The sequence below is a fragment of the Mchenga conophoros genome, linkage group LG1, assembly GCF_057382185.1.
Source record: "Mchenga conophoros isolate Kocher_MC1m ecotype Shallow Benthic linkage group LG1, M_conophoros_male_GT1.1, whole genome shotgun sequence".
Lineage (NCBI taxonomy): Eukaryota > Metazoa > Chordata > Actinopteri > Cichliformes > Cichlidae > Mchenga > Mchenga conophoros.
The window spans coordinates 29,520,895-29,547,621 of NC_140526.1; the positions used below are offsets into that span (position 1 = coordinate 29,520,895).

The 26,727-nt window shown below is 40.2% G+C and overlaps 4 protein-coding genes across 6 annotated transcripts; 3 read left to right on the forward strand and 1 right to left on the reverse strand.

Annotated features, from left to right (window-relative positions):
- The first annotated feature begins 1,071 nt into the window (after positions 1–1,071).
- afg2b (AAA ATPase AFG2B) lies at positions 1,072–5,640 on the forward strand. Its single transcript, XM_085273975.1, has 11 exons — positions 1,072–1,207; positions 1,396–1,996; positions 2,128–2,313; positions 2,434–2,718; positions 2,958–3,143; positions 3,414–3,572; positions 3,676–3,885; positions 3,984–4,211; positions 4,782–4,916; positions 5,071–5,196; positions 5,314–5,640. Exons 2-11 carry the CDS (start codon positions 1,403–1,405, stop codon positions 5,449–5,451), a joined length of 2,247 nt encoding a protein of 748 aa, XP_085130101.1. The 5' UTR covers positions 1,072–1,207; positions 1,396–1,402; the 3' UTR covers positions 5,452–5,640.
- A 186-nt stretch (positions 5,641–5,826) lies between these two features.
- On the forward strand, positions 5,827–7,233 carry coxfa4l3 (cytochrome c oxidase associated subunit FA4L3). Its single transcript, XM_085273987.1, has 4 exons — positions 5,827–6,003; positions 6,110–6,198; positions 6,353–6,413; positions 6,722–7,233. The coding sequence occupies exons 1-4, from the start codon at positions 5,965–5,967 to the stop codon at positions 6,788–6,790; spliced, it is 258 nt and encodes an 85-aa protein (XP_085130113.1). The 5' UTR covers positions 5,827–5,964; the 3' UTR covers positions 6,791–7,233.
- Positions 7,234–12,876: 5,643 nt separating this feature from the next.
- slc30a4 (solute carrier family 30 member 4) lies at positions 12,877–22,659 on the reverse strand. Of its 3 annotated transcripts, none has more exons than XM_085274006.1 (8): positions 22,519–22,659; positions 21,246–21,755; positions 20,474–20,620; positions 18,444–18,597; positions 18,076–18,301; positions 17,548–17,653; positions 17,299–17,433; positions 12,877–14,087 (listed from the first exon to the last, which is right to left on the reverse strand). In XM_085274006.1, exons 2-8 carry the CDS (start codon positions 21,637–21,639, stop codon positions 13,933–13,935), a joined length of 1,317 nt encoding a protein of 438 aa, XP_085130132.1. In that variant the 5' UTR covers positions 21,640–21,755; positions 22,519–22,659; the 3' UTR covers positions 12,877–13,932. The 3 variants fall into 3 exon arrangements, with proteins under 3 accessions (XP_085130132.1, XP_085130124.1, XP_085130141.1); XM_085273998.1 differs by lacking the exon at positions 22,519–22,659 and adding an exon at positions 22,087–22,269; XM_085274015.1 differs by lacking the exon at positions 22,519–22,659 and adding an exon at positions 21,887–22,029.
- bloc1s6 (biogenesis of lysosomal organelles complex-1, subunit 6, pallidin) lies at positions 22,359–26,689 on the forward strand. The gene is made up of 6 exons (XM_085274027.1): positions 22,359–22,399; positions 22,599–22,697; positions 24,045–24,204; positions 24,933–25,020; positions 25,128–25,214; positions 25,318–26,689. Exons 2-6 carry the CDS (start codon positions 22,634–22,636, stop codon positions 25,435–25,437), a joined length of 519 nt encoding a protein of 172 aa, XP_085130153.1. The 5' UTR covers positions 22,359–22,399; positions 22,599–22,633; the 3' UTR covers positions 25,438–26,689.
- Positions 26,690–26,727: the final 38 nt, after the last annotated feature.

Sequence of the window (26,727 nt, forward strand, 5' to 3'; positions counted from 1 at the left end):
TAGATAGATAGATAGATAGGAACAATTAATAATAATGGTAATTACGGGAATAAAATCATTATTATATTATATTATATTATATTATATTATATTATATTATATTATATTATTCTTTTTTAATGTTTACTTGATATTTGAGGAATAACCTCAGTACAAAACATGTAGCCAAACATTTATTCACACAATAATAGGTCATTTTTAGCAGGTAGGGTTTTTAAAGTATCTTATCCATAGTTTTCTAATGATTGTTGTTTATGGCAAATTCTTTTTCACTTATTTTCATTCCAATCCTTAAACCTGACCATTTTCAGAGAAGTGTTTTTTGTTAAGCTAACCTAACTCTGACTTATGAATCATTCAAACATAAAAAGGCAAAAAAAGAAAAGAAAAAGCATAAAAAGGCACCTTACTCAAGAGATGAACCAGCGTTGTGCCTACACATTATAGACAATTTAGCAAAGAACCGATTTCAAATCTTTTCTTTGGAGAGTTTAGACCAGCAGCCTGTCACAAAACACATCATTTGTTCTCATTTGTTCGGTTGAATTTATGAATTAAAGCCAAAGATAACAAGTTTGACAGGCATAAAATTAGATCGACAAGTGGAGAACAACAGAAGAAGTGACAGGCCTAAAAAGAACAAAAAAAACAAATGCAGCAGACAAATTATATCTAAAAAATAATGTCCTTAAGAAACGGGGGGAAACAGCAAAGGCCTCACACAGGACGTGAGAGTTTCATGTGACCATTCAGTTGCTTGGACCTCTAAATTATTGAAGCAGTGTGCAGAACAAAAGGCAAAGAAGAGCTTTGAATGTCTGTCTAGAAGCCTGGGGAACTATTCCTGAAGACTACGTAAAGAAATCACAAGAAAACCTGACTAAGATAGTTCAGACTGTGTTGAAGAATAAAGATTCCTAAACATTCCAAATATTGACTTTTATGTTCACGAAAATTGTAAAAACTGTCTTTGTCTTATATACTGTATTTCCTAGCAGAAGACTTTTACATAGTAAAGTATAGACGCGGAAGATTAGCGTCACCTCACGCAGGAGGCTGTTTTGGTTGGCCCTGTTATTTTAATGCCACATGGATTTTGTAAACAGTAAAGTAGGAGTTGATATGTTCTGTGTAGTATATAGTTGGTATTATCACCCATTTTATTTCTGATTGTTTGGCTGCTGTCGGCTGGTTTCAGCCGTTTCCGGTACTTAAACCTCTTTGGCTTAGACCCATCTTAATCAGAGTTTTGTCCATTTAGCGCCGCTAAAAGAAGCTCTAACGGCTAGCATGTAGCATGTAGCCTCGGTGAAGTTTTATGCTGCCTCTGAGTTTCTGCTTCGTCTCTCTGCTTCACTAACGTTACGTGCGTGTCTGTCTCTATTTCCCCATCAGGTGGAGTATGGAGCCTCTGAGGCTGCTTTCCGTGGATCCATCAGACCGGGGCTCTCAGAGATGCAGGCTTGGTCCGGGCATGATGTCGGCGCTGGGTGTGCACCTGGGCTCCCCTCTGCTGGTGTCTGTCTCCGGAGGAAGCTGCCTGTGCACTGCCTGGCCCCGGGCTGACTTGGCAGAGGGCTTCCTGCAGATGGACCTGAAATGTTTCTCCCCCAGTCTTCTCTCTGAGCTCCCCTCGCACCTGAGCCTGGACCCCGCTCAGCTCACACCTGTGGTCTGCTCCAAACTGAAAGGCGTCAGGATAACCGTGATAGTCCAGAGTGTCGATTTCAGGAAACGCACACCGCATCGCCTTGTTCATGAGCTCGTAAAAGACACGCTGAAAGGTGTTTGTGTCCATGATGGGTTTTTAATAAACCTGGAGGATTTCGACACAGAGATCAAATATGTTGTTATTGAAAGCATAAGTCCAGAGTCGGATAGTGCTGGATTCATCACCTCGAAGACTGCTGTTGAGATTGCTGGCGTCCAGACACTCCGACATTACAGGAGTCAGCTGCAGGAGCGGCACACGGTGCAGCTGGGGGGGCTGGAGGAGGTGAATCAATTTAAATGACACCTTACAGCATTTTCTTTCCCACTGTACAGCACCTAATGTGTGTGGGCTTTTTGATTGTTTGTTTGGTTTGTTTGTTTGTTTGTTTGTTTGTTTTTTTTACAACATTTTAGGTGTCTGCATCACTTAGAGAGATGCTGAAGCTGCCACTTCTCTATCCAAGCACACTGAGCTCTCTCGGTGTATCCTGTCCCAGAGGGGTGCTTCTGGTGGGGCCTCCAGGTGTAGGCAAAACCTTGCTGGTCCGCCAAGTGGTGGGTGAGGTGGGAGCCAGCTTGGTGGTGGTCAGAGGGCCAGAGGTAAAAAAGACGATAGTAATCACACCTCATCATAATGTTGATGCCGTCTAATGTTCCTCGTAATACACGAAGCATTTTGCATGTAAATGCATTACCAGTAATTCTGAACAATAATTTCAGGTGGTGGGGGCTCGGCCAGGTGAGAGCGAGGAGACGCTGCGGGCCGTGTTCGAGCGTGCTCGATCGGCAGCAGATGAGGGTCCCTGTGTGCTGTTCTTAGACGAGCTGGACTCTCTGTGTCCGAGGAGAACCAGCTCGTCGGCACCGGAGAACCGGCTGGTTGCTCAGCTTCTCACACTCATGGACGGGATGAATCAGTCTGACCGCTTCCTCATCGTCGGAGCCACCAACCGGCCCGACAGCTTAGACCCAGCACTGCGCCGGCCAGGAAGATTTGACAGAGAGGTGCGTGTCCGCTCACTGTCACGGATCCAGTGTTTTTAATTTTTCTTGAGAAAGATGACATTTGATGACGTTTGTAATTCTTCAATTGGTTTCAGCTGGGTTTTTTTTGTTTGTTTTTTCTGATTATAAGGCAAGATGTACCTTTTTTACTTTTATATAAAATAAATGTCCAGGTCGGTGAGTTGGTGCAGATATGTGTACGTGAGTCGTTAGTCTCTGAGTGTTCGCCTTTCCCACAGATTATAATCGGAGCTCCAACCTTGCAGCAGAGAAAGGCCATCTTGTCTGTCCTGTGTGAGAGGATGCCTGTGTGTCCCAGTGTGAACCTGACAGCGCTTGCACAAACAACTACAGGCTACGTGGGAGCAGACCTCAGTGCCCTGTGCCGGGAGGCCGCCATGCACGCTATACGGGAAGACTCCAAAGTAACCACAGCGACCTGTCACAGCGAAACAAAACACTAGTTTTTGCTTTTTTGCTACAGGAACGACTCACTTTATTGCAAATTGTGCAGCTGTGTTGTAATTGTAAAGTCAAAGTTGAAGCCTGAATAAGAATCACATTTAGAAATTCATCTCAAAAGGCTCACAGTGAATGTGTTCTTTAGATGTGTGAAAGATTACATAGGAAATAATAGGGAGACTGAGTGGATGACAGCTGTAAAAACCTGTTGCTGTTTCTGTCACTGTCTGCAGTGTTCAGGGGAGCAGCTGGTGAGTATGAAGCACTTTCATGAGGCTTTGAAGTCGGTGCGTCCCTCTTGCCTTAGGAGCAGCATGGGCAGGACGGAGCTCTCTCCGGTGACCTGGGAGCAAATTGGAGGCCTGGATGACGTCAAACTCAAACTAAGACAGGTAGCTAATTGAGTGGCTTTGCTCAAAAATGCACATTTATGTATTCGGAGAAAAAAACCTTATTACTGGAGGTTTGTTTTCCCTCATTGTCTCCACGTCAAAGAGCATCGAGTGGCCGATGGTGCACCCTGAAGCCTTTGTTCGTCTAGGTCTGTGTCAACCTCGAGGTGTGCTGCTGTACGGGCCTCCGGGATGCGCAAAGACGACGCTTGTCAAAGCTGCCGCTACTTCCTCCAACTGTGCCTTCCTGTCTGTCAGTGGCGCTGACCTCTACTCTCCCTACGTCGGAGATTCAGAGAAGGCTTTAGCTCAGGTTCTTCCTTTTTATAATCTCGAACAGATGAGCATTAATGATTGTGTCCTCCCTTGTGTTTCGTCCACTAAGCCCTGCGTCTGTCTGTCCCCATGCAGCTGTTTCATCAGGCCCGGGCCTGCGCTCCAAGCATCCTGTTCCTCGATGAGATTGACTCACTGATTGGCTCGCGGTCACACAGTCAAACACCAAACAGCGTACAGACTCGTCTTCTCTCTGTGCTCCTCAACGAGATGGATGGGATCGGCCTGAAGACTCATGAGAGGAGAGGGACGGAGAAGATCCTCCAGGCAGAGGGAGTCGAGGAGAGTCTCACACCTGAGCAGGTCAGCTTCTGGTTCTTCTCTTGAATTTCCAATTTGTTTTGTTTCATTTTGCTTTCGTGGCACACAGGTGAATGTAAAAATAGCACAGATTTTTTCAGGGGTAGACTTCAGATGTTTGGGGTTGACATCTATTGATCTTTGGCTTTACCCTTTTCCTATCGCCCCCAAAATTTCCACATTTGCTTGTAACAGCTGAATTTTTAAAAGTTTATTTATTTTTTTTTTAACCCTATTTTGAGGCAAACTCGTAAAGCTGATTCTGTATAAATGGTTTTTGCTGTTACAGCTTTCCAAAGTAACTGCCCTGAAGATCAGTCAACACTATCAGTCGGTTTCTTAATGAGTGAGGTAGATGTGTGGCGGTCATAATAAGAGCTTTTTGAATTCAGATACTAAAGGAAGTAACAAAGATGCGCTAAACGCTCCTTTATTACAGCTTTTAGCGGAGGACACACTGGAGCATCCTTTATGAAAGAGGACATAATACCATCCTGCAGTTCATTGTGACACACCATCCATCCATCTGTTCATAATTTAATCAACACTTTATGTGCTTTAACTGTTTGACAGTTGGACTGCCAGGAAGTGTGCAACAAAGATGTAATGGTTGTAGCCGCCACAAACAGACCTGACTGTTTAGACAGCGCCCTCCTCAGGCCCGGCAGACTTGATCACATCATTTATGTCCCACCACCAGACCATGAGGTAAAGGACTTCTCAAAACAGGACAAAATATATTACATATACCAGCAATGTTGTAAGAAAGACTTACAACATGAAGAGGTCATTTAAAATAAAGTAACCGCGCCTCTCCTGTCAGCGTATCTGTGTTTAATGACCCTCACTTTCTAATATTTAGGCTCGACTTGCTGTCCTGAAGGTGTGCACAAAGCGTATGCCTGTGGGTGCCGATGTGCGGCTGGAGGATCTCGCAGCAAAGACCGAGCTTTTCTCTGGAGCTGACCTGGAAAATCTTTGCAAAGAGGTGACATAAACTTATGAAATGAATTCTTAGACTTGTAAAATGTAAAATCCTTTCTTGGCGGATAGATTTGAAATAACTGAAAATATCTGTTTGTTTTGCTTTTGTTTTTTTCCTCAGGCTGCTCTTTTGGCATTGCTGGACGGGAACATGGAAGCCTCAGACATCAAACACACGCATTTCCTGCGATCCCTCAGCAAAATGAGCTCCTCTCTGACTGCACAGCAGATCCACAAATATGAAACTCCTCCCCGATGACACACATAATGTTTGACTGATCTTAAAATTGTATCATTACTCAAATATTGTTTTAAAATAAAATAAAAAATTCTAAAATTTGACACACTCTCTCTCTTTTAGTCATTTCAAGTAACATCCTTTTTGAGATCGGCTCGAAACCCAACCACCAGTTACTGACCTTCACTTTTACAACATGGCCATGGGAGGGTGCTGCAGACTTAGAAAATATATTGATCATCATCTATAGATGGGTTAACCTCCAGTGGTGCATTTCAGTACAGGAAACTCTCTCTGTGTACGTGCTTATCACCTCGTACAACCTCTTGTCCTCTTGTCCCGCCTCCATCTCATGAGCTCACACCGTGTCGCACTTAAAAGGAGTTCCCAGCAGCAGGTAAACTGTCACAACATAGCTGCGTGTGAGACTGCTCCTCTTCAGTTTTGCAAGTGGATGCTTGAAGCCTTAGAATAACCACAGTTGAGTGGAAATACACTTAACTCCTCTTTGAGTGCTTAAAACCAATCAGAAAGATGTCTGGATTTTTCCAAATGTTGAGAAAAAGGAAGGAGGTTAGATCATCATCATCATTATTATTATTACTCTGTTGCGTTGAGTTATATCCTGTGTGGGGGGCATTGTGTGTTTTAATTTGTTGGATTGTTTTTTGTGCTGTAGCTCATTCCTCTGATAGGGTTTATGGCTTTTGCTGCAACAGGAGCCACCTCTGCATCGATCTACTTTCTGCTCACTAAACCTGACGTTATGTGAGTGTTACAAAGCTCTTTCTCCTTTATTAAAATAATGCATTTGTCTTATGTTTTTTTTTAGATTCATTTGCACTTCTATCTTACTTTCACAGCTGCTTAAACTCTGTTGTGTACAAATACTTAAGAATGCATTTAAATTTACTGTTTATAGTTTGAATAAGACCAGCAACCCAGAGCCATGGGAGAGGCTGGACCCGTCAAAGCCCCAGAAGGTAATGTAATAACATTGCAGAGCACTTAATAATGTTTATATTCTGGCTAATAAGCCTTCCGGTTCTTATCAGCACCAAAATATAAGCAGACTCTCCTCCTGCAGCTTCAATCTGCTGAGTCATTGAGGAAAGAATTTTATCATTAACGCCGGTCATTAATGTCATCGAGAGAAAATAAATTACCACAAGTAATGGCACAGCCCCGGTGCGGCCACATCATTAAGTCTGTTCAGTGTAACACTTATAAATAGGTCAGACGAAGCCTCGTCATGTTTTTTTTCTTTTAAATTTCTGGCATTTCATTGCAGCTCATCACCATCAATCAGCAGTGGAAGCCCGTGGAGGAGCTGGAGATCGTGAAGAGCCTCACAAAGTGAAAGAGCCCGGGTTTCTCCCGAGAGTCTGACGACACGCCTCCGCTCCCTCCCCCCCCATTAGTCTAACAGAATCGTTTCTGCACAAACTAGGACGCTTTGACACTCAGTGTGCGGAAATGCTTCTGCTCAACTGGTGGGGTTCACCCTGCTCTGTACTGACCTTTCTCAAGGACATCCATCACATCACACCACAATAGGCAAATATGGTAACTGACGACCGTGCAGCCTTTGAGTCCGAGGATGATAATGTTATCTTTCTCTGGGTCTCTGTCAGTATATATTATTACAGAAGTATATATCATTGAATTTATTTTACCAAGGTTGGTGGTCCACGTGTTCTTGCTGTAGATGTGAATGTACGATAGTGTTTTAATGGAAAAGACACAGAATGTTGATTTATTTTGTAATGTACTGTACAGTGATAATAAATTATTTTAAAAATATTCTGTCCCAGTGCTGCTTTTGTGCTTTATTCAAACTAACGTATTTAAATGTGCTGTCTGCTATAAAACTATAAGCATCATTTAATTCTGAGAGTATGTTTGACCTAGAAATCCATTATGAAGTTAAATGTAGCCAAAAGAGATGCCACACATGGTTAGTTTTAAGCTCTTGTGCATTTTTCTTATAACAGCAGCTTCATGACATCAACGCTGCTGTTTTTCACACCAAACATGCCAACTCATCAAAACAGGAAGGGTGCAGGTGTTACTAATAAGCTTAACTAGCAATACGAGAACCCCGGGGCTAAAAGGCAGCTGAATGGAATTCAGTCTCATTATTCTAATGTGTTTGCACCTGATGTCCACATGCTATCTGTGACACGTCCTGTAAAATATCTCATTAAAAAGGCAGAACACCAAAAACGGTTCAAAACTCACCTTTACACTTTTTCAAGTGAACATAGGAAATTTAGGGCAATCAAAATAAAGGAAGTTCCCTCTTAACTGATGAGGGACATTTTCCAAAATAAACACACTGCTAAAAATAAACCTATTAGCTAATTTATAAAATTAGAGATGCAAGCAAATGGGTCACGGGAGCAGATCTGCACAGGCAGCAAGAAATTAGCCGGACAGCCAGGCTGGACCACAAAATCCACTGTTGAATTTTTAAAAGCTTTACTAAGATACTACGAATCGCTGTTGCACACAGCCTCTTTCACATAAGCTGGTTATCTTTTTCCAGCACACTGGTTATATAAGGAACATTCATTTGGGGGGTTTAAAGCTCCTCTTAGGCCTGTGTGTAATGAATTAAGAACAGAAAAAAAGGATGGCAACAGAGTCCCAATGGTGATGTATGCAATTTTCCATCCTCCCCCCTTCCCATTCCATCCCCACCGTTAACCTTGCAGCTCCATTCCAATGCTTCCCAGGTGTCACATGACCATTATACACAAAATCCAACAATGCTCAAGCAGAAAAGTAAATAGAGATAGAGGCTAATAATCTCAATATCTATGAAAATAATAACAAATAACAAATAAACAATGATATATATATATATATATATATATATATATATATATATATATATATATATATATATATATATATATTACAGTATAATATTATAAAAAATAAATATAATATTATATAATATTATATATTATATCTTGTTGCTTTTAAGATAATTTGAATGTGGGTAATTTCATCTTATTTCAAAAGTTTTGCCAAATTCCAACAAGCACAGAGCCAGGTGCATGCTGATGGAGCATGTAGAGGTGACCAGCATCATGGTACCATTCTTTTAGCAGCTGTTGGTCAAACAAACAAGCCCCTATGGTAGTGCTTTGTGAGCACGGGGCAGGAAGCCATGTCTGTATTTATTTTAAACTAAGCTAAAGATATGATAGCCGAAGCTTCAAAGTGTGCAGGCGTGAAATAATACTCTGTTTAAAAAAAAACAAAAACATTTACGTGCTGGAATATTTTGACTAAGAATTGTTGATTTGGGGTTTTTTTTCTCTGTATGGTGAAAATAATGCTGTGATGCTGACTAAGAGCAATGTACAGGTCTTCTTATTATCACACAGCTACATGAGCCCCTTCCTCTGTTTGGATGAGTGAATCCTTCCTGAAAGGATAGCCTTAAGAATATGTCATAAAAAAAATACTCCCCCACAAATAGTTGGATATGAAAGGAACAGGTGTAACTAGTAACAGTCAGTGGCTCTGTATTCAAGCATAACTGAAAAACATGCCAGCTTGGTACAATAGCAGCTTTTTGGGACATGGCGTGGTGCCATTATGGGCGTTATTAGACCCACCTGTCGTTTTGCAGCAGTGACACGGAAGATTCCCTCAATTTCCTCAAGCAGCCACTGTCTAGGTTTTGATCATATTACATGATTTCATAACTAAACTGTTTGCCAAGCTTTGCCAAAGCTTGCATGCAATTGTATAGGTGTGTGTTTGGGTTTTTAAGCATTTGTCATCTGAGCAATTTTAATCCACAGCAACTGAGTAAACAATCTGCTGCACAAGACGCTCAGACTTAAAGTTCAGCATTAGACGGCTGTTTAGAATTGTTTAGGATGAACTTTTAGGATTCCATTTTGTTTTTTTCACCATCTAATCTCCACTCATCTGCTCCTTTTATGGCTGAGTGGGCATTCAGTGCTCCTATTGTGTTTCAGCATAACAGACAATCCTCTTAACACCCATACTGCATCTCATAAAAGAGCGATAACACCAGAAAGTGTCCGTCCTTTCAAGGCACCACGTGCCCTTCCACAGCCTGCTGAAACAGTGATGGTCCTTAAGGATGAGTCTTATGACTTATTAACCACTAAACAAAGAGAAAGTAAGCAGACGAGTAGTGGGTTTTGTTTCCTGGTCTGTCTGGGCTGCGCTTATTTTTCAGGAAGTTCATTTTCTGCTTGGTTTCAGTTACATGTTGAATTATTAACGCACATGTCGCACATCTTAAAAAACATTTCCTTCCTCTGTTTCTCTGATGCTACATGTGCCGTGAGAGGTGTATATATATATATACTACACATACTGTGGACAAGCGCCAACTTGCACTGAGGCTGCCGGCTACAAGTGCTCTCATGTCAAATATAGGCTACTACAGGGGCAGAGGTCACACACAACAGTCACAACATGCTTCTTTTATCAGGTAAGGGGAGCGCAGCTGAAAGCCTATTTAGGGGAACAATGACAGAAGAGGAAGGATATTTTGTGTCTCTGTGTGTTTGTGTGCGCGCTCGTACGTGGTGTTGGAATTTGTGTACGTGACTATGAAACACATCACGACACCACAAATCATGTGACGTCCAAGCAAAGCAGGTATTGTTTGCAGGGCACGTTAAAAAAAATAAGAGATGGAATTTCCTCCTCAGCTAACAGGGGTACAACTTTAAGACTTAAAAAGTTACCTTCTGCCACTTGTTGTCTCTGAATTAGTATTTTTTTAAAATGCATGTGTGTGAGCTTGAGTGTGATATGCTGCGACTGTAGTAGTTGGTTGTAACAGGAGAGAGACGACAGCAGCGTTTTATGGCCCCCTAAAGTAAGGTAAGGCAGACAGGTACATGCTGTAAACAGTTCTTCCTTTGCCAGACTGCCTTTGGTTCACTGCTTCAGGGGTTTTTGATAAAGAAGCTGTTGCCTGGAAACTGGGGCACTCCTAGATTTTTTTGATATTGTCAGTACTTAACCTCTGATATGTCTACATTTTAAACATTAACTTTGCTCTGTGTATAAAAGTCTCTAACAATGACTCTTTTGATGCTCCATTGCATAATTATGAGTAATCTGGAGTATGTTTGTCTATTTAAAGCTAGATATTCACAAGCACACACTGTGTGTTGACATATTATAGGGTCCATTCAATAATACTTATTTATGTTCTAGTTTTTCAGTTTCATTCTGTGAAGACAATAATGGCTCCGTGTAACAACAAGGCATTCATTCAACACCACTCTGCACTGTCATGCTGGTAAAGGCAGTTTTGCTGTATAAACAATAGATTCACCGTCCACCCATCCACCTATCTGCTCATCCATCCAATTAAGGGTTGTGGGAGGGGGGTGTGGGGGTCACTGTGAAAGAGGTGTGGCACAATGCGGACGGGTTTCTAGTCCATCACAGGGCTGTTCACCACAAGGAAACATATTCTTTCGTTGTTTTTAGAAGTGCACCACCTAGCGTTGAACAGTGAGTGTACACTTACTGGCCACTTTATTAGGTACACCTTGCTACTTGTTGTGTCAAAAAGTAATCGTCTGAAAAATTAATTTTTGAATTCCTGTGTGGGGTTTTTTAAATGTCTAATATCTTTATTTATATTGGTAAATAAATAAAGTATAATATTATACTGTAATAAACAGGATTCATGAAGAATGTATATAAAAAGAAAATTTTGCAAGTATCTTCACAACTCTGCGTTCTTGTAAATTATCAATCACTTAAGTTATCTTTATAAAACTTTTTGTTGTTATATGTGTTATATATTCTGCCCTCTTGGCCAGATCTCTCTTGAAAAAGACATTTTTTATGTCAATGAGACTTTTTACCTGGATAAATAAATAAAATGAAAGAGTCACTTTGTCAGAAACTGATTGCAGCTTCTACCCATGATAGGAATGTTCTTTCTGGTTCAACATGACTTAATATTATCATGAGAGTTATGTTTAGCATATTGCTTTTTTCACAGATTTTAGGCCATTTATTCATAGTCATTTATTACAGTTTCAATTCTCAAATCCCTTTTTTGGAACAACATCCAGGATGAACCTTCAGAGCAGCCTTAATTCTTCATGGCATAGTTTTAACAAGGTGCCCAAATTATTCCTCAACGAGTTTGGTACATAGTAGCATGACAGCACCACACAGTTGCTTCACACTTCCATGATAAGAACCTACCTGTTCCACCACATCTCAAAGGCACTCTATTGGCTTGAGATCTGGTGCTTGTGAAGCCATTGCTATGATCAAGAAACCAACTGGAGATGACTTGAGCATGGTGGAAGCAGCCAACAGAAGATGGGCACACTGTGGTCATAAACGGCTTGATAACAAAAAGATTGAGGTAAGCTGTGGTGCTTAAATGGTCCAAAGTGTACCAAAGAAATATCTCCCACACCACCAGTAGCCTAAACGATTAATCCAAGGCAGGATGAATCCATTGTTATATGTAATTTATCCTAATTCTGACCCTGGCATCCAGTTGTATCAGCAGAAATCTCATCAGACCAGACATTTTTTTACGATTTTCTGTTGTCCAGTTTTGGTGAGCCTGTATGGAATTTGTATGTTATCCTCGTGCCAGCAGGTGTTCCCTGTTAACTGGTGACTCTAAAGTGGTCATGGATGTGAGACTGATGAAGTTTTGATGAACTGTGCTGTACAAATGCATTCAAATGTAACATTTTTTACTGTGAAGCACTTTGGTGTACCCCCCTGGTCATAAACGTGCTATATAAATAAAATTGTATTGTATTATATTGTACCTACTCTAAATGGCTAAATCTAAACTAAATCTAAAGATTGAGTTGTGAAAAAAGTCACTTTTTCATATTTTAAATGTTATTCTTTATAAGTTAGTTACTTTCGTGTAGTATGAATGGCAACAGGTTAGATCTTAATGAATAGGAAAACTTTTTAAGTTTTTAAAATACAGTTAAAAGTCCAAAATCAATCCTCTCAGTCAAATTTTACAAAGCTGTACAGTGGGCCAATTCTTGCCCCTGGGCCTTATGTTTGACACCCACAGTCTTGACTATGGCTACATGCCCAGAGTTGCTGACATGTGATTGGCCAATTAGCTAGTATTAGCAACCAGCAGTTGAATAGATGTACTTAATGAAGTCAGTGTACACCTAAATGAGGTCTGTATTGAGCTACAATGTTTCTAACAAAGATTTGCAACTTCTATATTCAGGCTTCTTAAATTTCCAGTTCTCTCTCTTTTTTGTATGAGTAATATCATTCAGAATAAAATATTACAATTTCACAATTAGCAACAGAAAAGAGATAAAGAAAAGTTAACATTTGCCTCTGCTCACTGCAGTTCTAACTATTATTATGCTGCCTTGTGAGCTCGGTTTGTCAAGAAAATCATGGCAGAAACACAAAAAAATTAAAACATTTTATTACAAACAAAAACAGTGATACCGTTCCTGAATTTCCTTGGTGATTAATATCAGAGACATGGAAAGGTTTACGCACAACCCCCCCACAGCCTCTTAACAAGTGAAAGAAAGAACATTTTAAAGATCATGACTGGCAAATCGCAACCTCCTCCATCAAAACAACACAACTCTGAAATACTGGGCATACACCTGTCTGTGTTAAAATACTGTCAGTTGATGATATGGAAAAGAAAGTGGAGTATATAGGATGGATGATACCATGCTGAAGCTATCCGTTTTAGCACGTCCCCTTAGTTAAAGTCATGATTTGATTGTCAGTGGCCTTCTCATCACAATTGAGAAAATGTCAGTATCAAAAAAAGCCAATTAACTTTAAGTGATGGTAATTTTAGTAATTTAAGAATTTCTAAGGTTATTTATTCTCTTAAAGTCTGCCTTTTTACAGACATCAGCTAAATAACATGAAAGCTCCAAAGCACATAATGAGCTATACTGTCTCCTGAAGGGATGCAGTGGTGCAGGTTTTGCTCACTTATTCCACTTGTAAAGAGTACAGTGCCTCACTCTGACCAAATATCTTGTTAGACATGAGGTATGTCAGCTGACATGCTTTGTACGGTAATAAAAATCATAATGTGCAGTTCTAACAAACGGTAAGATTTACATCTTATAACAAAGCATCAGTGGTGACAAATCAATCTATAAAACAAAAAATAAAAGGTTACATGGTTTAGAAGAGGCCTTGATGGTGAATTAAGGGCAAGTTTTTGTCATTTGACTCAGGTAAAACATTCAACTCCCACTTCAAAAGCTTTGCAAGCGTGAAGACGTGAGGCCCCCAGAGGCTGTAGATCTCTCTTAATTAGATCTGTTGTTATTCCTCTGCCTGTCCTTTGGCACCCCTCTTTTTCCAGTTACATCAGTGTGCTGTGGATCCTGCTGTGGCATTGAGCTGCAGCAGCGCTGTTACATTCAGGGCTCTCTATATATTGCGTTCTCTGCCATCCGTCACTGTGTGATGAACTGCTGACCTCCCTCTTTAGGCGCTAGCCTCCTGGCAGTTTGTGCAACTGCGTGCCACCCTCTGCCTGTGTGTCTGGATCTGCACTGTGCACCTGGTGAGGCCGTAGGTGTGAAGCAGCATGTGACGCGCCTTTGCCTGGACCTCCTCCCAGTTGTTAGCACTGGAGGGCGCTGTGCACACAAAGAGACCTTTAATTATATATATATACACACACATATACAAACAACAACAACAACAACTTGCAACTAACAAACAAACAGCTTATGATAATTAGGGCTGGTGACGCCAACAGACTGGCTCTGTGATTGGCTGCACACTGGACACCGTTTAAACTTTGGTGGAGAAATTATGCATCACGGATAATCCTGTCCACCGTCTGTACCACTTACTGGACAGGAGGTGTTTTCTTCTCTCAGATTCATTCAGCTGTGCTGCTGTGAGGACAGATGCAGGAAATCTCGCAGTAAGTCTAGACATTGCAACACATCTGTCTGAGCAGTATACCAACATGACCAGGCTTTTGATCGACAAACTTAAAAACCTCAGTCAGAGGTGAGGGGTGTGACAACAGCAGTTAGCAGCTTTCTTTGTTACTCCAGGCTTTCTGCTTCTGGCTCTGGGCATGCTTACGTCACATTAAATTCATCTGATCACAAACACATGCAGAAGAATAAATGTAATAGTATATTTACACTAATGTGTTCTTTTTAAACTGCATGCACTTAAACATTAATGGTTACTCGGCGCATTCAGCTCTGACACTATCCCATAGCCTAATAAAGAAGAGAACTCGATTTGTTGTGTCACCATATCAAAGTGAAATTAATTTTTGATGATGAATAACCTAAAACTGTAACAGATCAGTTTTCTAATGTGTGCTGCAGTAGCTGCAATTCCAACAGCAGAGGGAAAAAAATAAAAGAGCCATCATCGAAGTTAATGTAAATTAAAGTGACAATGTGATGCTCTGTTTGTGTTGCCACAGTTGGGTCACATTTTGGCTGTGTTGACCTCTACAAGATGCATCTATATGTATTCCTGCAGCAGAGAATCCATTCTGAAGAGGATACCGTGAATAAAAGAATCAGTGAAAATGTGCCACTTCCAGTTTCAGTTTACTTCCAGGTGATTTTAACCTGAAACTCTGAACACAATCTGCTCCTGACCATGTTATGTGCTATGGTAATTTAATTCAGTTTAATTCAGAACCTACAACAATACAGAGAAATCCCCCAAAATCAAACAACTCCCTATGAGCAACCACTTAAAGAAAGTGGGGAGGAAAAACTCCCTTTTAACAGGAAGAAACCTCTAACAGAACCAGGCTCAGGGAGGGGCAGCCATCTAGGAAGTGTTAGCCGACACACTGTGGAGGAGAGTGAGAGGTTAATAATAATGAATGAATGCGGAGTGGTGTATAAACACACAGAGTGAAAAGAGGTGAGTGAAGAAGAAATACCCCCAGAAGCCTACAGCTATTGAAGCACCGTGACTCTTAACACTTTATTAGTTAATGGAGGGTTCATGGTCACCTGATCCAGCCCCAACTATGAACTTTATATTAAATTAAAAAAAGAAAAGAAAAAAGGAAAGAAAGAAAGAAAAGAAAGTTTCAAGCCTAGTCTTAAAAGTAGAGAGGGTGTCTGTCTTTCGAATCTGACCTAGTCAAGTAAAAAGATTTCCAACCTGCACCGTTACAACACTACAACACATAACACACACAGACACTAAACTGCTTTACTGCACTGAACTGTATTCTGTTTTTACTTCGTTAAATCGGACAATTTTACACATTGTATTCTATTGAAGTGAAGTGGAACTCTATTGTAATGCTTTACATATTTGCATAAGAAGCCAAAGACCCCAGGAGGGGACACGAATCCCTCTGGGGTTGTGTCAGGATGGTGTAAAACCTCTGCCAAATCAAACATGCAGAGCTACCCACTATTGTGACCCTTTCCTAAAGGTCAAATGGAGCAGATGAAAGTCGCTCTTTATACTATTGTACTGAGTTGCATAACCATTAAAGATAGTTGTTGTATGTTTGTTATAATTACATTTTTGGCTGCTTTAACACAGGCATGTCCAAGCTTCGGAATACATAAAGTTTATATTATCTTAAGGTGGACGTGGCCATTGTGAGTTTGGCATTCTGGTCATTGCTAAAGAAATCAAGAAATCATATTTTTATCATATTTAATTTTAGGCTGATATCTGCAACTATTGTTGAACTGACTTTTCTGTAGGCAGTGAAAATTCACGCTCCAACTCCAACAATGACTGAACAGCTCCCTCTTGTGTACAATCTACAGCTTAGCGCATGAGTGGACTGTTCTGTGTGCCACATTTCAATACAGTTAAGTGGGTCAGAGTTAAACAGTGAAAGCCAGTTTTATACACTACTTTGTTGCATTGGCTTTATAAACACTTATTTCTAATTTTAAAGCAAAAGCTTGAATTAAGAAAAGTCTATAGTTGTCTAACAATGATAAATAAATAAATGAAGAACTGGCACTTTACTTTTAAAATGGTGGAAAAAACATTTGTGTGGCCCAAACTTTTCAAACATACTCTAGCACGCTACATTTCGCAGCAACCAGTATGAGCACTTTTCCTGCAAATCTTCCCTGCTGTCAAGTCCGATGGGGCCAGAATTATGAAAACAAACAAGTCTGAAAACAAAGAAATTCCAGAGAAGGCTGTGATACAGATGGACAAAGACTCTACACAGACCCTTTGCTTCTGACATTTAAAAGCACAGACAAATCAGTACAAGAAATGGCACAAATAAGAGAAGCTTGCTAAACCACAGCCCAGATGTGCTTCCTCAGCAGAAAGTTCATGACGTCACTAACTCTATCTTGCACAAAAGAAGTCACTGCCAACAGATTTTTAAAATATATTTAAACTAGACTTAAAGGAATTCTTAATGTAAATTTTACTTTTTTTGTCAATTCTGACTACATGGTTATCATTGTATAAGCTCACTGAATAATTCTTGTTATTGATAATTGTTCTGCTCGTCCTGAAGGAAAAATTTAATCCAATTTGGTACTGGCAAAGTATACCTAATGAAGTGGCCAGTGAGTGTATTACATCCATTGTAAAGTACACGACTAAAGAAAAAGTGTTCATCATCTGTGTGCAAACAATGACAACTGTTTTTTGTGTGAAAAGAAGTTCTGTTTTTCAGTGTTTCAGTAGTTTCTAGGTAACATTCAAGAAGATGTTTCGTCAATCCCAAATTGAACAGGGTTTTTCCTGCATACAGAAATCCCCCCAAAAGCTTTAGCCAGATGAAAAATCACCTGCTCTGCACTGTCGTGAAATTGTGGTTTTTATTTTCAATCACATTACACATTTCTTATTGCAGCTACTCACTCAGCTGGAGATGCACCAGTGCTGCAGTCTTGTCTGCCGTCAGCGCCCAGACGTTCAGCTCATCGACTGATTGGACATCCTCCAGCTTAAGGAGGTCCTCTCTGATTCGCTGAGTGTCCAGGTGCCTGGGAACACCTGACACAGCAAGAGAAAACGTCAGCAAACAAATTAGTGTGCCCATCCCGCTCTATACTGTTTAAAGTAAACAGAATGCCCTGATGGGATTCTGCAACAGGAGATGGGACTTACCCTCCAAAACGATGACTCCTGTGTCTCGTAAAATGCGTAATGTGGTAAAAAGAACCAGAATGGAGAAGATGTACGTGCAGATGGGGTCTGCCAACTTTAACTCTGGCTGTGAAATCACAAAGCTACATCAAACCTCCTGAATCTTCTCAATTAATCTTCTTTTTATATTTTATTAAATACAATTTATCATACATCAGACCTACACTGTTGTAAAGCTCCATAACTACTACTTCCAAAAGGCAAAATTCCCATGTTTAGCAACTTCAGTGACATTTCCATTTTAGTTAGTTTAATTGGTTCTAAATGCAGGTTTGATAAGGACAAAGGGACATCAACACTTCTTTTTAACTTGTCACTGAGGAAGATAATAAAACAAAACTTTTTCACTTTATGCTGTGGAATAACATTCAAGATCATTTTCAATCAGTTAAGTGTGTCTCAAATGAAATTTATGCAAAGCAAATACACCTGCAGTATTAAAAATAAATATAAGCTGTTAAAAAAAAAAAAAAGCAAACAAACACATACCTTGAACCGGACAATGTAAGCAGCTATGAGCACTCCGACACTCTGGAGGAGATCTCCCAAAGCATGGATGAATGCAGCTCTTACGGCGAGGCTGCCATGTGGCCTCTGCTGCTGAGCCGACTGTGAACTTGAAGCACCAGCAGGGGCGGGAGACTGACCGTGGCTGTGGCCGTGGCCGTGGCTATGTGAGTGCAGGTGACCATCTTGGTTTAACAAGAAGCCCATTCTATCATAGCCAGGGAAGCAAACAAGAAGTAATTGAGTCATTTTGTATATTTTTTTCCCTGCTACCACCAGGGGTTTAAAGACTTGCAGTCACAAGCTGTGGTTAAACATTACACACTGAAGATGTGTGTAATGTTACTTACATAATGTTAACAGCCACCCCCACAGCTGCAGTGATGAGCATGACATCGCCGTCTATGCTGAAGTCCTGTTTTATTGTCCTCTGAACTGCCTCATAGAGCAGTATGCCAGTCAGTATATAGATGAGCAGCACACTGAGGACTGCTGCTACCACCTCTAGAAAGGAAGAAACAACCAGTTTATCTTTATCTACCAGTCTAGGAAATTAAGGGTTTTTTTTTTTTTTTTTAGACCATCCAATCTAATCTCGCATTTCTATTCAATGTTACTAAGTATTATCAGGCAACTTAGAATAAGACACTATCATGATATAACGCTTCTATGACACTACCCCCCAAAAAGCAGAAATGATCTTATTCTTACTCAGTTACTATAACTCAGTTCATTCGCTCTGCCCACTGTGGACCATTTTCTTCCTGTCAGGTTTAATTTTTACTGAAAGTTAAACAGAGTTTACTGCACCTTCACCCCCTGATCTAACATTTGTTTTCCAAGTTATATGCTGTTCCTGATCAAATATAATTTCTATTTATGGCTCAAACACAAGTCTAGTGTGAACCTTAATTTTAATTTAAGTGGACACCACCATGTGGGGTTTTCCCGGCTCAGAGAGACTTTTTCTTCTATGTAGGAAAAACCCTTCTATTTGTCTACTGACAAATTGTTCCTCCCCAATACCCTGTGTTAGTTTTTTCCCTGTTTTAGTTTATTTCTAGTCCACCTTAAGCTCATGTTTTGCTTTGTATTATTTCACCATGTCTTATCTGAGCCAATGAGTATGCTGTTTAAGAAGACATAAATCTTGGGAGAATGAAGAAATTTGTAGTGTTAAAAATCTGCTCTGTCATATTTATAAGTGTTGAACTGATAAAATGTAGCAGACCAAAGCAACCACGTGTCAAAGAGGTGCGTATTAATTAATTAATGTATTAAAGAAAGCAAAAAGAAAAAAACAAAAGAAAAAACAGAACTATCCTGGTTTACATTACATTTAAATACAAAAAGAAAGAAAACTGTAAGTCAGGTTCCCTGCTGGGTCTTTTATTATCCCAGAGATTCCTCAGAGATGTCTTCCAATAACCACAGATTTCCACATTTCACAAATGGAACCAGCTAGGATGAACTTTTGGCGTTTCTGACTTTTGGTCAAACAAAACAGCGCAAATTGAATGTGTTAACTAGGCCTTTCCTAGTAAACTAAACAAACTCTAAGATAAACTGATAATAAAAATTATGACGGACTGCAACTTTACAACACTTCTGCTGGAATAATATTAGCTGAGGTCACAAAGCATTAGCTGAATGTAAACTAAAACACTCTTAATATCAAACTATTTTCAGACACATTCCCTCCCATAGCTGATATTCTACTTCAAAGGTCTAACACAGTTTCAGCTAGAGAAGAAGAAAAGGGCAGTCAACACAAACAAATAATCTAGGATTCGGGGGCCTTTAGACCCAAACAGAGTGACCACACTAACTGCTGTATAAGGACTCCAAAACTTAGAAAACAATGCGTCCTGTAGTTCAAGTAGTTGCCATCTACATGAATGATTGCACTTCAACAAGAGTTTTGTAATAAATCCAGAGACAAATGAAGACATTTATATATTTACTTTAACTCTACCGCCATAAAATAGAAACAGTGGTTTATAACCAAAGGATAAACATTCATAGCAGATAACATTCATAGAGTCAACATGACATTTATCAGTTTCTGGCAGAACTTTTACAATTATGCATCTCTAATGCTGTAAGGCAGAGATGTCAAACTGATTTTACACCATGGGGCACATACTGCCCAAGTTTATCTTAAGTGGGCCGGACCAGTTAAAGTCCCCTTTCCATCAGTGTAAAGAAGTTTAACTACACATCTAATCCCTGAGATATCTTAATAAAAGAAATAAAAGGTGCAATTTCTCAGCACGTCTCTTTGGGTTTAAACTGTAAGAAATAAACCTTTAAAACAGAAAAAGTTCTGGGAGTTAGTCGGCCAGGCAGACCTGGAATTATAACAAAAATGAGAACATACCTAGACGATGGAGTCCAAAAGTGAATCTCTTGGTTGGTGGTTTAGTCGTAAGAAAGAGGGCCAGCATAGAAAACAGAATACCCACAACATCGGCTAAGATGTGCAACGCATCGGTCATGATGGCTAAACTGTTGGACACATAACCACCTGAAAGCAAAACATAATAATAATCACAAAATATATTCAAACAACTTGTGTGTAACTAATACACTATTAAAAAGTACTGTTTTACTAGAGACAACTGAGACATAAAGAAGACGAGCAGTCCAGTTCATGTGGGTTCAAAACAAGAACGGCAGATAAAACCTTGATTAAACATGACTTGTAGTTTGTGTTTTTCTACCATCTTTTTTTCTTTCTGGAATAATCATTTTTTAACCGGGGCTAAGTAAACTCACTAATCTATGAGATGGCTGGCGTCAAGAAATAAACAGCAGAGGTTTTAACCCATGCCTGAAATTAATGTTTGACGTGTATAATCAGTCATAGGATCTGCAGGCTGCCTGCAATCCTGACATGCAGCTTACGCAGAACACCAATGAAGAAAATGCTGCCACTTTCTGACTCTCAAACTTTGAGACATGTGAATGAAATCTACTGGCTCACACTTACCTAATCTTCATGCTTTATGGTGTTTTTGTTTTAAGAAAGCTGGCCTTACATGGAAGCCTTTTATTGCTACTGACATCTCATTCGCCTCTTATCATTCATAGATCTGTTATTAAGTTTCCTCTTGTGAGCAACCACACAGCGACAAAGGTCCATCTCTTACCTATAATTTCACCCGTCATAAAGAGAAAATACAGCAAAGCTGCAATGCCAAGCTTCTTCATCACCCTCCTGTGTTTGATGGCCTCCCGCTTTCTAGTGCAGCTGTCACAAGGATCCATGTTTAGCCCCGGGCTGCCCAGGCTGGAAGACGAGTCCAGCAGGGAGTCATCATCATCTGCCACCAGCGTGTTCACGGCCACACCGTTGGACGAAGCTCCGGCGGAATAGTCCGACATCTCTCCAGACACCACGACCTTCAGCTTGTTGAATCTGGGCGCCTCATCGTCCGCCAGCTCGTCCGAAAAATCGAAAGGTGCCGTGTCGCTCAGGTCCCAGTCGCTTCGCTCCCTCCTGAAGGCGGACCGCACCTTGCCGAACAGGCTCCCACCTGACATCTTTGATACCGATAAGGGTGAGCTCTGTCTGTAGGCTGCTGTTCTCTGGGGTAATCATTCACGCTTTTCTAGCGGGTGCTCGACGGTGGGATTGTACGTCTACTCCATCTCAGCAACTGCAGGACAAAAAAAAATAAGTGATATCAAAAACACACAGAAAGCATCCCTTCACGTTCGCACAGCTCACCGATTTCTACAGCGGGGTCTCAAAGAGCCATTTACACGACTGACAAAACGCTGAACTTACGTTTCAAATATAAGACCTCAAGTCGCTCACTTTTCCACGTGAGCCGATGAACTTTGAGTTCAACAGTCCCCCTAAAAACAGTATTGGCTAAACAGTAGCAAGCTAGCTAGTAAACGTTAGCTACCCTGTGGTGTTGGCTTGTGACTCTCACACAGTCACCAAAGCGCGGAAGACTGTGAGGAAACATGAGCGGGACTTACCACTAACTGTTCCCTCAGACTGTTCAAACGTATTTCGTTCCCACGTTAAAAACGGTCATGTCAAATGTGGTTGAACCGTCAGAGTCGAGGAAAAGAACTACCTCTGTACTGCTGTTGACACATTCCCAGCAGCAAGTTTGGTTTCACAGGCACAGTCACGTGATTACACAGATCACATGACGGGTCTTTTTTTTTCCCTTTTAAGACGCAGTGACAAATCCAAAATATTTCCGCTCTGTTTTCTTCTTTTTTTGTTGCTAACATAGCCGTACTAATCACGGCTACAGTTACTGATACATGCCGATTAAACCAGGTAAGGTGCTGACTGCTGTTTACAGACTGCCGAGCCGCTGCTCTGCCTCTCGTGGATCACGCTGTGCTCATTATGGAGCAGCTGAGCAAGCTAGCTAGTTCTTCACAACCTTTACATACCTGATGCTCGATCAGCTGATATTTGCCTCTAGATAAAACAGTAAAAGCCGACTGTCTGCCTTTTCTGTGCCTCTTTGTAGGGTAGAAAAGCACTGGGTCAGTAGAATCGTCACATATGGAGGTAGAAGGAATGGAAGATGAAGGATCTTCGTCCCAAAGTGAACTTCCTCACAGTGAAGGTGTGTGTCAGTGTGTGTGTGTTTAAACCTCTGCTGCCTACACTTGAATTTGCGGTTGGCTTTAACTGCAAGCCCTGACATGGCAGCTCAGGCATCCTCAAGTAGTTGTAAAAGGTTTTTAATCTACAGCTGAAAGAACTGTTTGTGGAGTTACCAGTATTTCTGCATTTTTTTTACGCATAACGTAGTCAAGGTTTATATAGGTCCCAACTATAGATCCACACAGCATGACAAATACATTCACACGACCTCAGCAGTGTTATAGAAATGTGAGAAGTTTCACAAAGCCACTCCACCAAAACAGAAACTGTCTACAAGTGGGAACTTTGGGAACTTTCATACACATATTGCACCAAGAGCACAATGTGGAATTATGGTTTCAAAGGGTTGACAGACTTTGTGTGTGTATATATATATATATATATATATATATATATATATATATATATATATATATATGAGCGTAATATTTGTATTAAAAATTAATGTGTAATATATTCCCCTTAACTGAAAACACAGAGGTGCCTAAAAGCAGGCTAACGCTTTTTTCTCACATTAGCCAAAGTGTGTTGTTCTTCACAGTAAATTTTCCATTTTAATGTAACCCCTACACAACCAGCTCTGCAACTATACAAACAGTTGTAGTTCAGAAACCTTTCTGATGTTTTCTCTAACCTGATGTTAGGATAATCCCAATGACAACATCTTTATCATACTTTAGAAAGCTCCTCCAGAGAGACACACATTTACACAGCGTAGTGCCATTTTAACATTCACAATGAGAATAAAAACTATTTTATTAAAACAAAAATAGAATAATGGAGGCTTTAACTGGACAGTTGTGAAAAGCTGTTATTCATATTATCCATAAAATCTAAATAAAGTATGGATGATGTGATTTTCAGGTGAATTTCATTTAGCTTTTATTAAGGCCACACCAAAAGGCTGAACTCCATTCTGCTTAATGGTAACTTTATGTCTTTAGAAGCTTGTTGGTACAGCCGTCCACAGCATTCACGGTTTCTCGTGTGGCACCTTGGGGAAATCAACTGGGCACTTCTGGTCTTGAGGTTCAAAGAGTAAAGAACATGCATACAATTTTGATAATTAAATTAAACTGTCATTCTGTGGATGGTCCAACAATTAGCTGAAATGCACATGTTTATAGAATGAGAACAGTAAAGCTTTCAGCTTGTATTTATGACATTGAAACATCAGCTAATCCAGATCACACTCACAACAAAGAAAGCCAACATCTCAGTAATTAGAATAAATGAAGTAAAAGGTAGCCCGTTACATTTAAAGGATATTCTTTTTCTTTCATAAATATTCATAAATATTTCACAGATCTACAGTCGGTCCAGCAAGAATCATTGCATCTGGATGGCTCAGCCCCGGTGGAAAACGTGTATGTGGATAAGAAAGCAGTGGACAAACTCACAGAGGGATTCCTCACTCACTACCTACCAGATCTGCAGAACTCTAAGAGAGCCCTCCAGGAGCTCACGTGAGTATTGACGTGTGTCATTGTTTCAGGACGCACTCTTGGGCTTGACATCATGTTAGGGTTCACACATTTGCCTAAAAAATCATAATCAATTACCAAATCAAGCATTCGGAGGTACTTGCTTTGGCAACCCCTTGTGAATAAGAGAGAAGCAGAAAGTAGCTTCAGTCAGCAGCAGGTTCCCTCCATTTCGCTCCGTTTACTGCAGTTTCTCCAGTTTTCGGCATGTTCTTGTCCAGCCTGCTTCAGTGGGGGAACTGTAAATACACAAGAGCATTCCAGATCAGGATCTGGTAATCAAATAACATGTCAGGGCAAGTCTGTGCCAAAGGCTGCAATCAAGGATGAGATTACTCCTGCTGTTGCAATTGTTCTAAGTCCAGTCAGGTAAATGCACACATTGGTGGATCTGAATAAGGCCCAAGAGTTTTTTGCTTGTCAGTAATCACTGAACTATTTGCATTAATAAGAAGCACCCATGAACCTGGAGTAGAGACTAAAAAGCTGTTTAGAGAATCTGGTTTTTGTAATTTCGAGTTGCCTTTTGCACAGACAACTCCCTAAAACACACAGGCGCTAACTACAGTAAACACACTACAGTTGGTTTGACCAGTTCCTCTGATGCTGCCAGTGAGATCATGTGTCATGAAAAACAAACACAAGCTTGTGGACACTTTTAAAAGGGATGTTTTTCATCTATATAATCACTTTATTTTCTTGTTTTTCAGACAAAATCAGCTTGTGCTGTTGGACACACTGGACCAAGAAGTCACAAAGTTCAGAGAATGTAATGCCTTATTGGACCTCAATTCCCTGGTATGTGTGAACTGAATTCTAATCTAATTTGTTGTTGTTGTTGTTGTTGTTTGTGCACTCTACATCAGCCTACAGGAGTGATTTGTAAGCAAGGCCCTTTTCCTTAGTTTACAGAGGCGAAGGTGTACCACAATAAACTGGTGAACATAAGGAAAGAGATGATTATGCTCCATGAAAAGACAACTAAACTAAAGGTACTATTATCTTAGACGGCACTGGAGGCCGTGCTCTTAAGAGGAGGGCAAAATACTGAATGGAGGCAAATTAATCAAAGTCCTGCATGTTGTGTCCTCTCAGAAAAGAGCTTTGAAGCTGCAGCAACAAAAGCAGAAGGAGGCGCTGGAGAAGGAGCAGCAGCGGGAGAAGGAACTGGAGAGAGAAAGGCAGCTCAACGCCAAACCTGCTAAAAGAATGTAGGATCCCCAAGTGCGTCTGCTGTATTAAAAGACAATATGGGGCAAGGGGGCGGAGGTTTGCATGTTTTAGTCTATTTATTACATTTCTTATTCATTATAAAGCACGTTACTGCTAGCCATTTTCCAAAGTGCACAACTTTAAAATTATAAGATCAAATGAAATGGGGAAATATTATATGAACATCAACTTGAAACGTGCTTGATACATGTAATCCATGACAGTTAATATCAAATTCTACTTTAAATTATTGTTAAATGTTAATGCAGAGCTCACTGATATAAATTTTCTTTGAAATATTAACTGCGTTTGAAGCATGATTGTTTTAAACGTACGTTGTTCCTGTTGCAGGCAGGTTTGTGTGGCACAGACAGAGTTTACCACCTGTTATCTTAATGGCTGTTTCTGCAGTCGTTATACGCTGAGAATGGCTTCAAAGACGTTTTTGGTTTCTAGGAGTAACGGGAATGGCTGTAAACTGACTAGAATAACTGGAACTTGCTTGAGTTTTGGAGTTGCGACTCTCTGGGACTTGTTTCTTCATTTCTATGGCAGCGCCCACCATCTTTAGATCCATTTCATAAGGAAACAAATTTGGAACAAGATGTAATTTTTCTATGTGACTAATATGAATTGAAAGAAGTGGAAAAAAAACGTAAAGAAAAAAATCTGTTTAACCGTCTTGAAACCGAAAGATGCTTTGGAAAATGTTTCTCTTCTTAAGTAATTCTTAGTACATGGACTAAAACTTGCAAAACCTCTGGTTTGATTGACCCCAGATTACATTGCCAAGAAGACCACAAACCAAAGACATTAACTAAATCATCAAATGCTGGTACTTCCCACTATCAGTGTCTGATGGCACACCAATTTGTGCACTTCTTCAAACAGAATTGTTGAAAATTACTCACGTAGCCATCAGACCACAGCCTGGGATAATCACTGCGCTTGGTGTCATTTGTTGAAGTATTAATATGTTGTTCCTGGACCCTCTTAGTGTTGAATGTTATAAAACAAGACATGCTGTTTAAAGCCACATAGGTCTGCACTAAATTTGCCTGACTGCATTTCTGCCGTTCAGATGATGTATAGCTAATTTATGATGGTGGATGAATAAAAATGTATCAAACTTTGCCATCACAATGATCAGTGTCTGTAAATTTGTTTAGTTGACCTTTTGAGAGGCTTCTATGCACTAGTTGTTCCTGAAACCTCAGTATTTGTACTATTAATAAAAAAACAGACTGGTTTATAGTATACGGTCTTATTGCTGTGTTCTTTTGTATTCTTTAC

What these genes read in the sequence shown, in the direction of transcription:
- afg2b (XM_085273975.1), top strand. Translation starts at nt 1,403, where the DNA reads ATGGAGCCTCTGAGGCTGCTTTCCGTGGATCCATCAGACCGGGGCTCT. An exon ending in TCAAACTCAAACTAAGACAG is followed by an intron (nt 3,573 to 3,675) that starts GTAGCTAATTGA and finishes TCCACGTCAAAG; the next exon opens with AGCATCGAGTGGCCGATGGT. An exon ending in CAGAGAAGGCTTTAGCTCAG is followed by an intron (nt 3,886 to 3,983) that starts GTTCTTCCTTTT and finishes GTCCCCATGCAG; the next exon opens with CTGTTTCATCAGGCCCGGGC.
- coxfa4l3 (XM_085273987.1), top strand. Translation starts at nt 5,965, where the DNA reads ATGTCTGGATTTTTCCAAATGTTGAGAAAAAGGAAGGAG. An exon ending in TGTTGAGAAAAAGGAAGGAG is followed by an intron (nt 6,004 to 6,109) that starts GTTAGATCATCA and finishes TTTGTGCTGTAG; the next exon opens with CTCATTCCTCTGATAGGGTT. An exon ending in ACCCGTCAAAGCCCCAGAAG is followed by an intron (nt 6,414 to 6,721) that starts GTAATGTAATAA and finishes ATTTCATTGCAG; the next exon opens with CTCATCACCATCAATCAGCA.
- slc30a4 (XM_085274006.1), bottom strand. Translation starts at nt 21,639, where the DNA reads ATGTCAGGTGGGAGCCTGTTCGGCAAGGTGCGGTCCGCCTTCAGGAGG. An exon ending in TATGACGGGTGAAATTATAG is followed by an intron (nt 20,621 to 21,245) that starts GTAAGAGATGGA and finishes TTTTGCTTTCAG; the next exon opens with GTGGTTATGTGTCCAACAGT. An exon ending in CTTACATTGTCCGGTTCAAG is followed by an intron (nt 17,654 to 18,075) that starts GTATGTGTTTGT and finishes GTGATTTCACAG; the next exon opens with CCAGAGTTAAAGTTGGCAGA.
- bloc1s6 (XM_085274027.1), top strand. Translation starts at nt 22,634, where the DNA reads ATGGAGGTAGAAGGAATGGAAGATGAAGGATCTTCGTCCCAAAGTGAA. An exon ending in TGAACTTCCTCACAGTGAAG is followed by an intron (nt 22,698 to 24,044) that starts GTGTGTGTCAGT and finishes AATATTTCACAG; the next exon opens with ATCTACAGTCGGTCCAGCAA. An exon ending in AGAGCCCTCCAGGAGCTCAC is followed by an intron (nt 24,205 to 24,932) that starts GTGAGTATTGAC and finishes CTTGTTTTTCAG; the next exon opens with ACAAAATCAGCTTGTGCTGT.